Source organism: Cicer arietinum, chromosome 5 (genome assembly GCF_000331145.2).
Source record: "Cicer arietinum cultivar CDC Frontier isolate Library 1 chromosome 5, Cicar.CDCFrontier_v2.0, whole genome shotgun sequence".
Classification (NCBI taxonomy): domain Eukaryota; kingdom Viridiplantae; phylum Streptophyta; class Magnoliopsida; order Fabales; family Fabaceae; genus Cicer; species Cicer arietinum.
Window position 1 is genome coordinate 78,213,606 of NC_021164.2, and position 14,628 is coordinate 78,228,233.

General features: G+C 25.8%; 3 protein-coding genes across 3 annotated transcripts in view; 1 reads left to right on the plus strand and 2 right to left on the minus strand.

Annotated features, from left to right (window-relative positions):
• Positions 1–488: 488 nt before the first annotated feature.
• Positions 489–3,185, minus strand: NAC38 (NAC domain-containing protein). Its single transcript, XM_004500775.4, has 2 exons — positions 2,592–3,185; positions 489–1,202 (listed from the first exon to the last, which is right to left on the minus strand). The coding sequence occupies exons 1-2, from the start codon at positions 3,087–3,089 to the stop codon at positions 669–671; spliced, it is 1,032 nt and encodes a 343-aa protein (XP_004500832.1). The 5' UTR covers positions 3,090–3,185; the 3' UTR covers positions 489–668.
• Positions 3,186–8,947: 5,762 nt separating this feature from the next.
• LOC101500447 (cysteine protease XCP2-like) lies at positions 8,948–10,705 on the plus strand. The gene is made up of 4 exons (NM_001365267.1): positions 8,948–9,461; positions 9,750–9,985; positions 10,065–10,205; positions 10,337–10,705. The coding sequence occupies exons 1-4, from the start codon at positions 8,993–8,995 to the stop codon at positions 10,550–10,552; spliced, it is 1,062 nt and encodes a 353-aa protein (NP_001352196.1). The 5' UTR covers positions 8,948–8,992; the 3' UTR covers positions 10,553–10,705.
• Positions 10,706–11,575: 870 nt separating this feature from the next.
• Positions 11,576–14,628, minus strand: part of LOC101507512 (AT-hook motif nuclear-localized protein 10) — a 3,701-nt gene continuing 648 nt past the window's right edge. The window contains exons 2-5 of the mRNA XM_004501057.1: positions 14,318–14,370; positions 13,513–13,644; positions 12,785–12,949; positions 11,576–11,701 (exon numbers count right to left, since the gene is read on the minus strand). Of these exons, the coding sequence (XP_004501114.1) occupies positions 11,576–11,701; positions 12,785–12,949; positions 13,513–13,644; positions 14,318–14,370 (476 nt within the window). The remainder of the gene's footprint in view (positions 11,702–12,784; positions 12,950–13,512; positions 13,645–14,317; positions 14,371–14,628) is intronic.

Sequence of the window (14,628 nt, forward strand, 5' to 3'; positions counted from 1 at the left end):
AATCCTAATTATTTTGGTGAAAGTTTTATTAGAAGGTATGCCAACTTTGTTGATCATAACATTGTAACAATATGTCAAGATTTTATACTAGTCACCCTACTTTTGATTTGATCCCACCTTGTAAAGAGAATCTTATTTTTGAATGAAATTAGTTAACTTTGTTGATTTAAAAAAAAAAACAATTCAATTGGTGAGTTTCATAAAAGTCTTTGGTTTTACTTTGAAGGAGAAAAATGATTCTATATATATTAAATTGATATTTATTTAAAATTAGAATTTACAATTTTTACTTTTAAAATTAATTTTTAACTTTAAATTTATTGGTCAACTGACTTTTATATGAATTAAACCAACATAAATTATTTTACATAACATGACTTTTAATCAGAACAATTTTTATAGAAATAATTAATTAATTCAAAATGAACCAAACACACACTCCATAAATTACATATCTAAGCACTTTGATGAACATAAAAAAACAAAGATATTAATGATAGAAGATAATCGAAATTGAAATTTTAATTTGTAGCCACAAAAAGTTGTACTAGAAATGAATCGAGTACTAGAAAATGATGTAGCTAGGTTGATGAGACATAGTGATAGTACTAATTATTATTTATGCTACAAGTTACAACACACACTAGTTAGTAGATAGAGTAGGTAGTCTAGACAAGTTGGGGCTGTGACCAAGAATCTATTCCAACAGAAGCATCTAAGGCTAGTCTACTATTAAAGGGTGTTGAAGTTGACATGTCCCTAAATTCAGCATTTGAATCAGCTCCTGATGAGAATGCAATCAACTCATCATCATCATTCATCTCAAGAGGGAATGAACTTTGAAAATTATTAATATGGTCAATCCATCTCAAGTTAACAACATCATCTATTGATTGTGATTGGTATAATTCATAGAATGTAGCCTCTGTTTTTGGAATATTGGGTTCTTTCTGCAGGGTGAAATTTTGTTGTGACATATCATGAGTGATTGGGAAGGAAGTTTGGAATGCATGCAATGGAAAATGAGAATGGGTGAGTTGGTCATTTTGCAATGAAAATGAAGTTGGGTTTGGAAGTAAAGGTGGAGGAGGTAATAAAGACCCTTTTTTTAGGGATATATTAGAAGAACCACCTTCAACTTGGATTATTGAATTTCTTTTTTCAACAGATTTGTGAAATATTCTGCATATCACCCACTCTTCCTGTCAATTTTTTCTAATGTTAGAGACCTTATCATTTTATTATGTATAAATAAAAGTGTTACAGTAGAAATAGCAACAAGTAAATAATGTTAATGCATGTTATTTAATATTTTACTTAAAATATTACACTACATCTCTTTTATTCTATTTACGTTTTTTTCCTTATATATATATATCCTTTGTTTTTTAAAATGTACATAAATTAGTTTTTTTTTTAATTAAAAAATGTTCAAATTGACATAAATATTACAATTAAATAAAATAAATAACATAATAAACGGAGGAGTGTTTCCCTATTAAACACCAAATTAAATAGGCACACATTATGGAGGAATAAATTTTGACGCATATTAAAAATGGCAGCAATATAAGCACATTTTTTTAATAAAATTATTAAATGTTGAAATATAATAATATAAAATTATTAATAAAATATTTTAACAATTTTATCTGAGAAGTTGAGTTCGAAAAAATGAATGTTTAATCAAATTTTTCTTGTTAAAGACCAATGTCTATTAAACACCGTATTGAAGATGAAAATATATTGGTGGCCATTAAAGAAGCAACAATGATATTGTACCCTCACAATGTTTCTATGCACGTACAGTCTTTAATTTTCTCTTTATCTTTTATTTTTTATTACATCACTAAGACATCACATCTATTATTAAATTTCTTAATTATCTCTATTAAGAAATATTGATGTACACTAATAATATTTCTTAAAGAATAGTACATATTCAGAGATTTCTCTCTCTTCATTTTTTTTGAATTTTATTTAATAAAATATTTTAAAATAAATGAATATTGTCTAAATATAATGTAAACTGTTGTGAATGCTCTAACAATAAAAATTATATGTAAATGATATAAACATTTAGAATTTGTTTAACCATTCAAAATGAAATGATCAATATTTTTAGATTTAATGGAGATACATTATATATGTAAACAATTTTATGGTTATTGTGCAGTTATTTTATAATAATAGTTAAATTAGTGAGTTGAAATGACAAATTCGGTCATTTTAAAAATATCCGTGGAAAAGTGGTTTACACAGAAAATGTAGAGATATTTCCGTGGAATAATAAGAAATGAAAATGGTCATTCATAAAAATCAAGTCAATCACATCATAATTACCCAAATGGACGATTAAAAAAAAAGAAGAAGAAAAGTGAAAAGAGTCAAGTGAATTTATGTCGACTAAGAAAAGAAATATGTCTGTGAACAATTGTCAACCCAAAAGTAGACAAAAATGTAAGACAATTAAAGTAATTAGAGAAAAGAGTAAATTGTTAAGCACGTGTGATAGATGAAAAATAGTTGTTAATATGATATAATTAAAAAAGAAAAAGGTTATGATGATTAGGGTGAGGGTGAGGGAGTACCTTGCAAGTGTGAATGTGAGAATAGTGAGGTCCCAAACGGTACTCATGCATGACCCATTTGGTCTTTTCACCGCGTGGGGCCCTACCTTTGTAGAAAACAAGTGTTTTCTTCATGCCGAGCAAGGATCCAGTGCAAGCAGCAGCAGCGTAAACCTCCTTATCTTTGCCGGTTGCTTTCCAGTAACCAGCACCAGTGGCTCTGTTAGTTCTAAGTCCAGTTGGGTATTTTCTATCTCTCAAACTGAACAAATACCACTCTCTTTCACCCATCTTTGCCACTTCTGGAAGTTCCCATGGCTCACATCTATTCAAATCAACTTCTGCAAACTTCACAATGCTACTGAAATTTGTTGGATTGAAAACCTTTGAAGCTAAATAAAATGTTATTAGTTCTTCATCAGTGGGATGAAATCTGAAACCTGGTGGGAGACCTTGCTGCTCTCTTTTGTTTTCATGATCACTAAGTTCACAAAGTACTTCTTCCATTGCTAACATCATAATATCTAAATAAATTAAATAATAATATTTGTAGCAATGGGGGTCATATAAATAGAGAGAGGATGGTATTATTATTTATGAAACTGAAAACGAGGAATAGATAGCGTAATTGGTATAATTTATAAGTAGAAACCTCAATATGCGTGCCTACATCAACGTAAACGTACTCGTTTCTTCTTCAATTGTACATTATAATTATAATTATGTATATTATTTCTATCAACTTCACTTTTTATTTATAATAGTAGAAAAGAACAAATATTTTTTTTTTAATTTTTATATTTTTTAATATGTATATAAAAATCTTAAATCTTTTTGAAACAAGGAGAATATTTTTATTATAATTTTTTAATAAAATAATTAAAATTTTAATTTTAAAATTATGAGTTTAAAAATATAATAAATTAAAATTTATTTACTAATGTCATTTTTTCAGAAAAATATGACTCACTTGCCATCCCACATCAATTAAAATATCCACATGGCAAGATCCAGTCAGCATTTTGTTATCTGTCAAATTAATTTTTTTTTTTTGTATAAACTCAAATTAAAATTTCATAATTAAATATTAAATGTCTCAATTTTATAGCAATGACAAACATATCCAATATTTTTCTTAATAAGATATATATCTCTATGCAATTCTATATAGAGATTAATGTATGTCTTAATGTAATTGAAATATATTTAAGAGGCCAATATTTTTTTATGTACATTTTTTTTTATATGTGTCAAATATTATACTCGAGTTAAATGATGAAGAGATTTTCATTCATATACAATGTATATCACACTATGTTAATAATTTACAAATTTTCACTAAAATAACATCGAAAGAAATGCAAGGGGCATTATGTAATGGATATCTCACAAATAATATTGTATTTATTAGGATCTTCTTCGATAACTTTAAAAATAGTTATTATTTGATGGTTTGTTTTAGAAACAAAAAGCAAATAGATGTATTTAATATTTAATCACTAAATTTTCATTTTATTAAACAAAACATCAAGTATTTGAGAGAATCATAGAGTATGCAATTTCTCAGTCAATTTCAAAATAATAAATATAGTTTTAGAGTTTTTGCATACATATATTAAAAAATACAATGAGGTGAAGAAATATATTTATCGTTTTACTAAATTATTTTTATTATTTTTCCGGTATCATAAATGTAAAATATAATGAATATTTTAAAAGTCCTGTACATGATATTGATCAAAAAGTACACTATACATAGATCACACCATTATCTCTATTTCTATCTATTTCAAAATATCAAATGGATGTTAGGTGTACACCAAACATTTTCTTAATTATCAATTGTTAAATATAAATTTTCATGTTACTCTATCCATCTTATAACGAATATCGTTTAAATTTTTACAAACATATTAATAAAAATAATAATTAAAAAAAAGAGATAATTTTTTTTACTAAATTGTTCATCATAACTATATATCGTTGGATTTTTAATTATTATAAACGCAGAATACAATAATATTTAATATATATATATATATATATATTAATAATTAAAAGATAATATAAAAAATAAAATAAAATTATATTCAAAATTATGAATGATATTTAGACAATTTTTTTTAATTAAAAATGATACTCATTATAAAATAATCCAGTAAAATACAGGCATAAATATCAGAGTACCAATTATGACTACATTATTACATTATCCATAGTTGGTCTTAATTGTTTTCGGGCTAGTTACTTTTCCTCTTCTGTAGCAGGTGGTCTTAAATGGTCTACACTATAAAATGGAGTACTCTACTTTTTGCATTAAATACATATATTGTTTTTACATTTATATTTAAAGATTAAAACAATTATCCAGAGTCACGATCAGAAGACAATAATTTACATAAAAAATTATTTTAATTGATTAAAATTTATATAAATTATATATAATTGATGGGATTCGTAGTAATTTGTAGATGAAATTGAATATTAGACAATGGGAGTAATAGTTGAAGTGAATGAAATAAATAATTGTTACTGGAATAGAGAAGGTGAAATAATTGCACACGGACGGTGTTAATTATGCATCCAAGTATAGTAAATGATTGTGGTTGGCATGAAATGGGGAAAAAAGCTAGTTTATCTGTGCGTGAGACAGAGGTAGCAATGCAGTGGTAGGTTGGTAGATTGGTGACCACATCTGGTAATTAATTTGTAAATTAATAATATTAATATAAATAAAAGTGGGTGATGGCAGTGCACGTGTGTAATGGAGCAATGCCAATAATAGAGCACTAGTACAAATACACAGAACAAACAAAAGTAATTAAGATGGTATTGATCCGCATAAAGCATTCATTATTCATCATTTTTGAATGAATATGAATGTGAATGGTGCAGCACTGTGCCCCTTAGATCTTAGTTACTCGTCCAAGTAAAAGATCAATTACAACACAGACCTTACATAAGCCTACCTACCTACCTAGCCACCCTCTCTCTGTTCCTCTCCCTGCTCTTCCTCCTTCTTCCTCTTTTTTTATTTTCAATTTTCATTCCCAACTCATCTCTTACACTTCTGCAATACAACTATACTACTATAATATTTAACTTTAACTTCTATTTGCTCAAATTATCTCATACTCTATACTTTATATCTCATAATAAATTTGCTATATAGTTACTATCCATCAACACTAAAAAAAAATCATTTTATTATGATTTGTTATAAATTTGAAAATATAAATATTTAACCATTTATATTTTGTTACATTTGTTTACTGTTTTATTTTGTTAATTTAAATATTGTGAATTTATTCACATATTTATTATTTTTAATTTTAATAATATTGAATTTATTTTGCTTTTAATGTTTTTTAGAAATTTGAATAAATAAATATTTATAATTAAAAAAAGTAATAAATAAAGTGCATATGTATTGAAAAGATATAGAGTAAATTTTCTGGATTAATTTATATCTTCAATTTTTGTTTTTAAATTTTTAATAAAAAATTTAGTTTATTAGAAAAAATCTTCTCCATTTTACTTTTTTGGTAAAAGTCTAACTAATAAAAAAATACTAAGAATATTCTGGCCTTTAAATTTCTATTATTATAAGAAATAAAATTTTGAAAATATTCAATTATTGTAATATTGGGTCAACAATCAACCCTCAGAAGATATGGAAAATCTTCAAAAACAATAATTTTGATTAAAAAACTATTTGACCATTTGGTTTGATATTTTTCCATTATATGTAGTTTTTTTTAAATAAATAAAATAATATTATTACTATTTTTAGTTAAAGCGATATTAGTTATATTTTACAAACGACTTCGAAAGAATTCAAATTCTATCAATAATTACTAGTGGTTGATGACTTATTTGATATTTAATGTTTGGTTGGTCAATTCAAAACTGTAATTATTAGCAGGTTTTAAATTTTTTATAAATTAAACTGTAATTATTACTTTGTATTTACCATAAATTCATATTTTTAACAAATACCATTTTATTTATAAAAAATGTTATAGTATGGTGTATTTTGAATATAAACTATGTTTGCAAAAGTCAGAGATATAATTCATCTGATGTGCATGTAACAATCGGTGATCAATATATTTAATTTATAACTCATACTAGAACAATCGATTTGTATATATTCTCTCTATCTTAAAATAGACGTGTTTTTGTCCATTTCAAATATATAATACAAAATAATTATATACAAAAGAGAATAATTTTTTAATAATTATCTTTACTTACAATTAATATATTTTCTCTCATCATAAATACAAAATAAATAAATATATATTAAAAATTATTTACATACAAATAATTAATCTTACATAGCTGAAAGAATGACATTTATTTTCTCCTATTATGAATCGCATCAACTTCTTTTTAGTGTTAAAACTATCAGAATCACTTGATTTAGAAGTCGGTAAAATATATGTACCACAATAATAGAAGTCGGGAAAATAATTTGAAAATATTTATTGTTAAAATAATCTGAATAAAATGATACAAATTAACTTATTTGTATGTTGTATTAATGTTTTAATATTTATCAAAAAAATATTTTAAAATAACTTTAAAAAAATATTTTTGAAATATATAATAGAACATAAGTTGAGTAAAAATGTCAAAATAGATTAGCATGAATGCATCAGCCCGCTAAAATATAGGGGTTGGGCCTAATTATTTTAACCCGACAATCATCCAACATTTAAGAGGAGAATCATCCAACATTTTAAAAAATATGAACATCCAACATTTTGAAAAATATGAACATTGTTTAAGTAGTTTAAAAACACTTATTTTAGAGTCGCATTATAACTATTTAACATTTTATTTGAATTTGGTTTGAGTTTAGGTTATATTAGACAAATCTAAATTCATTTGTGTTATGTTAGATAATATCTCTAACTTTTTGACAATTTGAACTTATTTTAATTTGTGTGTTATTTAGATAATGTATTGTTTTGAAATTTTGAATTAAGTTTGTGTTAATTAAAAAATTCAAACTTAGTTTATGTATAAAGAGTAAACCATTATTTTTTTAAATGGACATTCAAATTGATTCATACTTAATGCATAAGTAGTAAATCATAATTTTTTTAAATGTGCATCCAAAAAAATTTTAAAGTTAAAAGAGTCGCAAATAAATTAAAAATATAATGAGTCAAAAAAATATAATAAAAAATATGTGGATTACTTGCCCAGCCCACAACTTGTCTAGGGCAGAGCTTGGGTAGTATTTATTGACCTATATTAAAACAAATCTCTTTGCCTCGGTCAGAAGAAACCCACAACTTGTTAGGGTCGACTCCATATGGGTGGGGTGTCATGTTTTGACAACTCTAAGGTAGAAGTTATGGATGGGAATATATTGGACCACAGCAGTGGTTGTTTTGAAAATTTAAAATATAAGTCCGGTCTAATTACTTAGCATAGGCCATTTTTTTAGATTTTCTAAAAGTCTATTATGACATGAAAGACTATTTAAAATCTTATTTTTTATATCAATTTTAAATACAATAATAGTTAAATAGGTAAAGGTTAAGAGCCATATCAATCTACACCTATACCAAATATAAATATAAGTCCCCAATTAATTTGCTATATGCAATAACACAATCGAAATTTAAAAAAAATAAAAAAAAATACAGCCAAATAGACTTTTAAACATTAATTTAAGAAACATATTCAATATCATTATAACAAGATCATAGATTTTAAATAAGTAAGTAATCTATCAATTTCAACCATAATCCACTTTAAATTTTACATAAAATTGAAATAGCAAATAAATAATAACAAACTCCATTATATATATAAGTTGGTCTATCAAATTTAATAAAAAATTTCTAAAAAAATAAATAAATTTTTAAAAAAGTTTAAAGTTGACATTTTTAATAAACAAGAGAGGTAGAGGTAAAGCGCAGTGCACGTGGAAGGGAGATGGGAAATGATATTTGTGAAAATATGGTGGTGTGTCTAGTAGGTGTGGGGGTATATTTAGCATGGGAAAAATAACAGTCTTTTGTTTGTTTAGGACCAACTACAAAAACATGTTCTCTTTCTTCTCCTCTCTCTTAGTGTTTCAATTAACGGTGTTTGGGATATGTAATATTGAAACTTACAATGGATCTTGTGCACAAAATATTCAATAACCGTTGCTGTAATTTTAATTCTCTAATTGTTTGCTTGCTTGTTTTCCAATTGGATAAAGAACAAACTTAAAGTTAAAGACTACTCTCTATACAACAATATCATACCATATTATAAAATTAAAATAAATATTCCAACAAACTTTACTTAAAAGCAATGTCTAATACACAACCTATATATACTACTCCTTATGCACATTATTTCTCATCCCTTCCTTTATATTCTTCTTCTGTTCTATTACCAAACACATTCTTGCAATGGCTTTTATATCTTTTTCCTCCAAAACACTTGTTCTAGCTTGTTCCTTATGCTTATTTATTTCTTTAGCATTTGCACGTGATTTCTCCATCGTGGGGTATTCATCTGAGGACTTAAAGTCCATGGACAAGCTCATTGAACTCTTCGAATCATGGATGTCGAGACACGGCAAGATTTATGAGACAATTGAGGAAAAACTACTTAGGTTCGAGGTGTTTAAGGATAATCTAAAGCACATTGATGAGAGAAACAAGATTGTTAGCAACTATTGGCTTGGTTTGAATGAGTTTGCTGATTTGAGTCACCAAGAGTTCAAGAACAAGTACCTTGGTCTTAAAGTTGATTTCTCTAAAAGGACAGAGTCTTCACAAGAAGAGGATTTCACTTATAGAGATGTTGATTTGCCAAAGTCTGTGGATTGGAGAAAGAAAGGAGCTGTGACAGCTGTCAAGAATCAAGGACAATGTGGTAAGTATACTATTATTATATACTAATAAACAATTTTTAAAAATTATATTGAAAGTCGAATCAATGAAAGTTATGAGTCATGGTTCACTTAATTAGATGATATCATTAAGAAAAAATAAAAATCGGTTAAATTATAGTCCAATGCAACACAAGTTCAGTTCAATTGGACTATGATATAATTGAGATCAAACCAACAACAAAATTCAAAATAGTTCTATTGATACTATTGGATTAATTTTTGTGGTGAAATAGTTTGCAACAATATTAACATGAACATGATGTTTGCAGGCAGCTGTTGGGCATTTTCCACTGTTGCAGCGGTTGAAGGAATAAACCAAATTGTGACAGGGAATTTGACATCTTTGTCTGAGCAAGAGTTAATTGATTGTGACACAACTTACAACAGTGGTTGCAATGGGGGTCTCATGGATTATGCATTCTCTTTCATAGTACAAAATGGTGGACTCCATAAAGAGGAAGATTATCCTTACATTATGGAAGAAAGCACTTGTGAAATGAAAAAGGTACATAATTAATTAAGCTATGAAATTAATATTCTTATTGATAAAGTAATAATGCAATTTCACTTGTTTGTTTCACCAGGAAGAAACTGAAGTTGTTACTATTAATGGATATCATGATGTGCCACAAAATAATGAACAAAGTTTATTGAAGGCACTTGCAAATCAACCCCTTAGTGTTGCCATTGAGGCTTCAGGCAGAGATTTCCAATTTTATAGTGGGGTATGTTTAATTAATTTTATTATAAAGTACTAATTTGTTATGGAATTTTTTGTGTTTTATTTAATGAGTGATGTGAACCTAATTTTAATGCAATTTGTTTAAATAAATTGATTAATTTACCATATATGTAGGGTGTGTTTGATGGGCATTGTGGAAGTGAGTTAGATCATGGTGTGGCAGCTGTTGGATATGGTACATCAAAAAATTTGGATTATATCATAGTGAAGAATTCATGGGGGGCAAAGTGGGGAGAAAAAGGGTTTATAAGAATGAAGAGAAACATTGGAAAGCCAGAAGGGATTTGTGGACTCTACAAGATGGCTTCTTATCCCACTAAAAAGAAATAAGATTTTCTTATAATCATTGTTCCATTGAATTTCTACCACTGTTTCGTTTTATGAATTCTCTAGTGTTTTCCATTTTCATGTTTTCATTTGAATTAATGTAATGTCTTCAATTCAATAATATTAACATATGTTTAATATCTCTTTTACTCTCTATCTCTCTTTCTCATTACATCAGTAACATATAATATCTATTACAATATTTTGAACATATTAATACCTATGACCATTCAAACTTATGGGTTTCTTAAAAAAAAAAAAAACTATTCAAACTTATCAACGGTGGTGGTATGACTGTTGGTGGTCGGAAAGACGGTTTCAAGGTGGAGGTTTTGAAAAGAAAAAAAAAGAAGAAGAAAGAATAAGAGATGAAAATGGAAGAGTTTAGAGAGTATATGTATAATCAAATATATATTGATCTATAATAATATTTGTGAGCTTAAATAATCTACTAATTCTAAAATACTACACTATCATAGATCACTTTAATAGTGATACATCTTAAATGACACCTTTAAATAATTCCATGAAAGTAGTTATGAGTAAATAATAAGTAAGTGACAAAATAATAATCAAAATAGTCTTTAATTTTTAATTTAATGAATAAATGTTAAAATTGTTAAGTTAGACATTATATTCTAAATTTGAATATAAAATTTCACATGTGAATTTTTGGTAGTATTTATCATCATCTATAGACAAAAAAATAAGAGTAATATTATTAAAATATAAAATTTGATATAAAATGAAACACAAATACAATATCATATAAAATATAAAGATGACGTTATATTTTTCATAAAATATCAAAATATTATATTTAAGTCTCATTTTATCAAATTTTGTATTTCAATATTCAGAATATTCGAAATGGACAAATTCTTACAACATATGTTTCTCAACATATTACATACCTCTACATATTTTCAAATAAAAACAATATTATAGTTTTAACGATCATAAAATTGTGTAGAGAGTAATAAAAGTCTAAACCATATAACAACTGAAAGGCCACGAGATGATTCACTACCCTTTGATGATGAGATCCTTTGGGGCTTCTGTAGGAACCTCTTTTGGGCCAGACTCGTTTTCCTTCTGGTTTGTAAAATCCACTTCCTCTAGACCCTCTGAAGAGAAGCTCCCCAATACTATCTGCAAAATAAATGCAATATTTATTTAGAGAGAATACAATCTCACCACTATATTTTGTATCTAGAGACTTATATATAAGTATAAAAAACAACACCCTAATTAAATATTATTTAAACTCGTTTGGTTTTTTAATCTAATCTAAAAAGTAAATTTAGTTTCCTAAATTTCTATTAATCAAAATTGGAATATCTTGTTTCAAATTAGAGAGAAATTATTGTATAAGAATCCACCTAAGAAGTCACTCTTATAAACAACCAATTAAAACAGACAACTAATTAAATTAAATTAGATATTAAATATGTTTTTAGTTTTTCTAAATACATAATTTTCATTTTGGTCGATCAAATTTTTTTTTTCGAATTTTGGTCATTTTAAATTTTTAGATATCAATTTTAGTCTTTGTGTCGCGTGTTATAATTATTTTTTTTATGATATATCATTGATAAGACTTTCAAATATCATTAACTTAATAATTTAATTATTTAATCTTTAATTTGAAATTATAGATAAATTAATAAAGATTCAACATTAAATAGTGAAATTATGAAACTATAATATTATGAAGTTTTATCAATGATATGTCATCGAAAAAAGTTACCTGAAACATGTGACGTAAACTTTTGTAAATATGTAGGAACTAAAATTGATAACAAAATTTAAAAGAACCAAAATTTGAGTAAATTCTCTAGAGGACTAAAAATAAAAGTTTGTATATTTAGAAATACTAAAAACATATTTAACCCTTAATTTAACACTAACAATAATCATGTTTAGTCTATGATGATAAATATATTCAAATGTCGTAACTCATTAATTATTAATTGCACCACAATTTCAAATGTCATTAAATACAATTTTCAAGTGTTCAAATATACATGTATCTATTAATCATTCATTCAAATTATATTTGAAAAATACATGATTTTATTATCTATAATTTATGTTCAAATATACACTTAAATAATATTAATTATGTTTAATAAATAATTAATAAAATACTATTATTTTTTATATTCATTAATCATCTACAAAAATATAATTAACTATATATTTAAACTACATTAATCATAAAATTAAATGTACCTGAAGAGAGGTAGCAGCTATTAAAACACCAGCAACTCGACCACCAAATACACGACCATCGGAAAATGATGACAATGTCACGTTTAACCCACTATTTATGTTTCTCTGACTTTCATTTTCATAAAAAATGAAAGAACCAGAGAGTGATATTATTTCATATCGACCCTGACAAAACCAAAATCCAAAATAAATGATTCCCCAATCGACTTGCCATAAGCACCCAACCACATTACTTGTGCAAAATATTGCTACAAATTATATTCACACAAATAACATATTAATGTGTTTTTTACATATAAATTTTATGGTCTACCATCTTAAGCTCTCTGTGCTTACAAAATAACTAAAACTTTAACAATAATAGTATTATTTGAAAATATAAATTAACAACTCTTCTTATTTTATAAAATGGTTCAATTAATATCAATTCGATAAATTAAATTTCTAAAAATACATTTTTTTTTAATTATCTCATTGTCGCAATTATAAAGATTAAAAGAATCATTAATGTATGCTTCTGAAGAAATTTGTCAATCATCGTTAGAATTGTCTACGACCCATCTTTTCTTAAAGAGTAACCATAAAAACTTCATAAACAACATAGCAATACATGAAATATTTACACTTAACAAAATTATTACTAATAGATTTATTTGCTTATACACTTGATTTTGCCTACAAGATGATACATGAGAATGAGATGGAAATAAATATATAGTAGGACGAACCTCATAAGTTATAGTTTCATCTGAAGATGGATGTGAAGATATTCTCACTTTTGAGACAACACCATTTGCTGTTACGATGCTAACACTCTTTGCAATATCTTGAGAAAATGCCCTTAGTTTTTCGTACAACTCCTAAATATATTCACTATTTAATTCAGTAAAATTCATATAGATTCTATGTGAGATTTATTTATAAAGTATAGATTTCACATTAATTTTATTCAATAAAAGAGTAAATATTAAATAAATATTGAAAATACAATGTTTCTAATATGTTCATAAAATTTTAGACATTAAACCCTCTAAGACTATAGTATCCGAAGGAAAATATCTAGCAAAGGGTAAAATCAATTTTGTTAAAATTCTAAATTATTTCTCATTCACGTAAGAAAAATATAGCCAACGATCAAATCTAGGAGATGTATTAATTATAAAATCACTTCGGTAAACAACTTATTCACCAACTTACCACATAAAGTATAGATGTATTAATAATAGAGGTACATATAAAAAGTTTTTGGACACGGAAAGTTGATGAATGAAAAACATATAATTACCTTCAAAATATAACACTAAAACTATAAATTAATGGGATTAGTGTGAAATTATTTTATATAGATAGTGAATCACAATTATTTATGGTATTATTATTCTCTCAAACAATTACAAAAATACATATCAAAATTTATGATTGTAATTGACTATTAACAAATTAATTTATATCTATATGTGCATAATTTATTTTCTCTCGAAACTATTTGACTTAATTATGCATTTCTAATACTTTGTAAAAATTAGTCAATACCTCTCCCGGGTTGACCATGATGATGTGGGACGTAAGTGTAGGTCTCGGTAATCCTACAAAATGATTCCACGAGATAATATCAACTATATTTGCAAATAATATGACATGAAAATGAGAAAATAGCTAAAATCTAAAAAATGCAAAGGAATACCGAACAAAAAAAAAAAACAAAAATTACATCATATATGTTGTGTTCGGAATTCCGCAACTTTACTTAGTATACATATATAATAAAATAAAAAAGTGCTTTAAGAACAAAAATAATTTGGTCTAAAAGCAACAATGTATATAAAAATAAACATTAGGGAAAG

Excerpts from the sequence above, each read along its gene's own strand:
- LOC101500447 (NM_001365267.1), top strand. The coding sequence starts at position 8,993 with ATGGCTTTTATATCTTTTTCCTCCAAAACACTTGTTCTAGCTTGTTCC. Across the intron at positions 9,462-9,749 it reads CAAGAATCAAGGACAATGTG|GCAGCTGTTGGGCATTTTCC; the intron begins GTAAGTATACTA and ends TGATGTTTGCAG. Across the intron at positions 10,206-10,336 it reads ATTTCCAATTTTATAGTGGG|GGTGTGTTTGATGGGCATTG; the intron begins GTATGTTTAATT and ends CCATATATGTAG.
- NAC38 (XM_004500775.4), bottom strand. The coding sequence starts at position 3,089 with ATGATGTTAGCAATGGAAGAAGTACTTTGTGAACTTAGTGATCATGAA. Across the intron at positions 1,203-2,591 it reads CTCACATTCACACTTGCAAG|GAAGAGTGGGTGATATGCAG; the intron begins GTACTCCCTCAC and ends AAAAATTGACAG.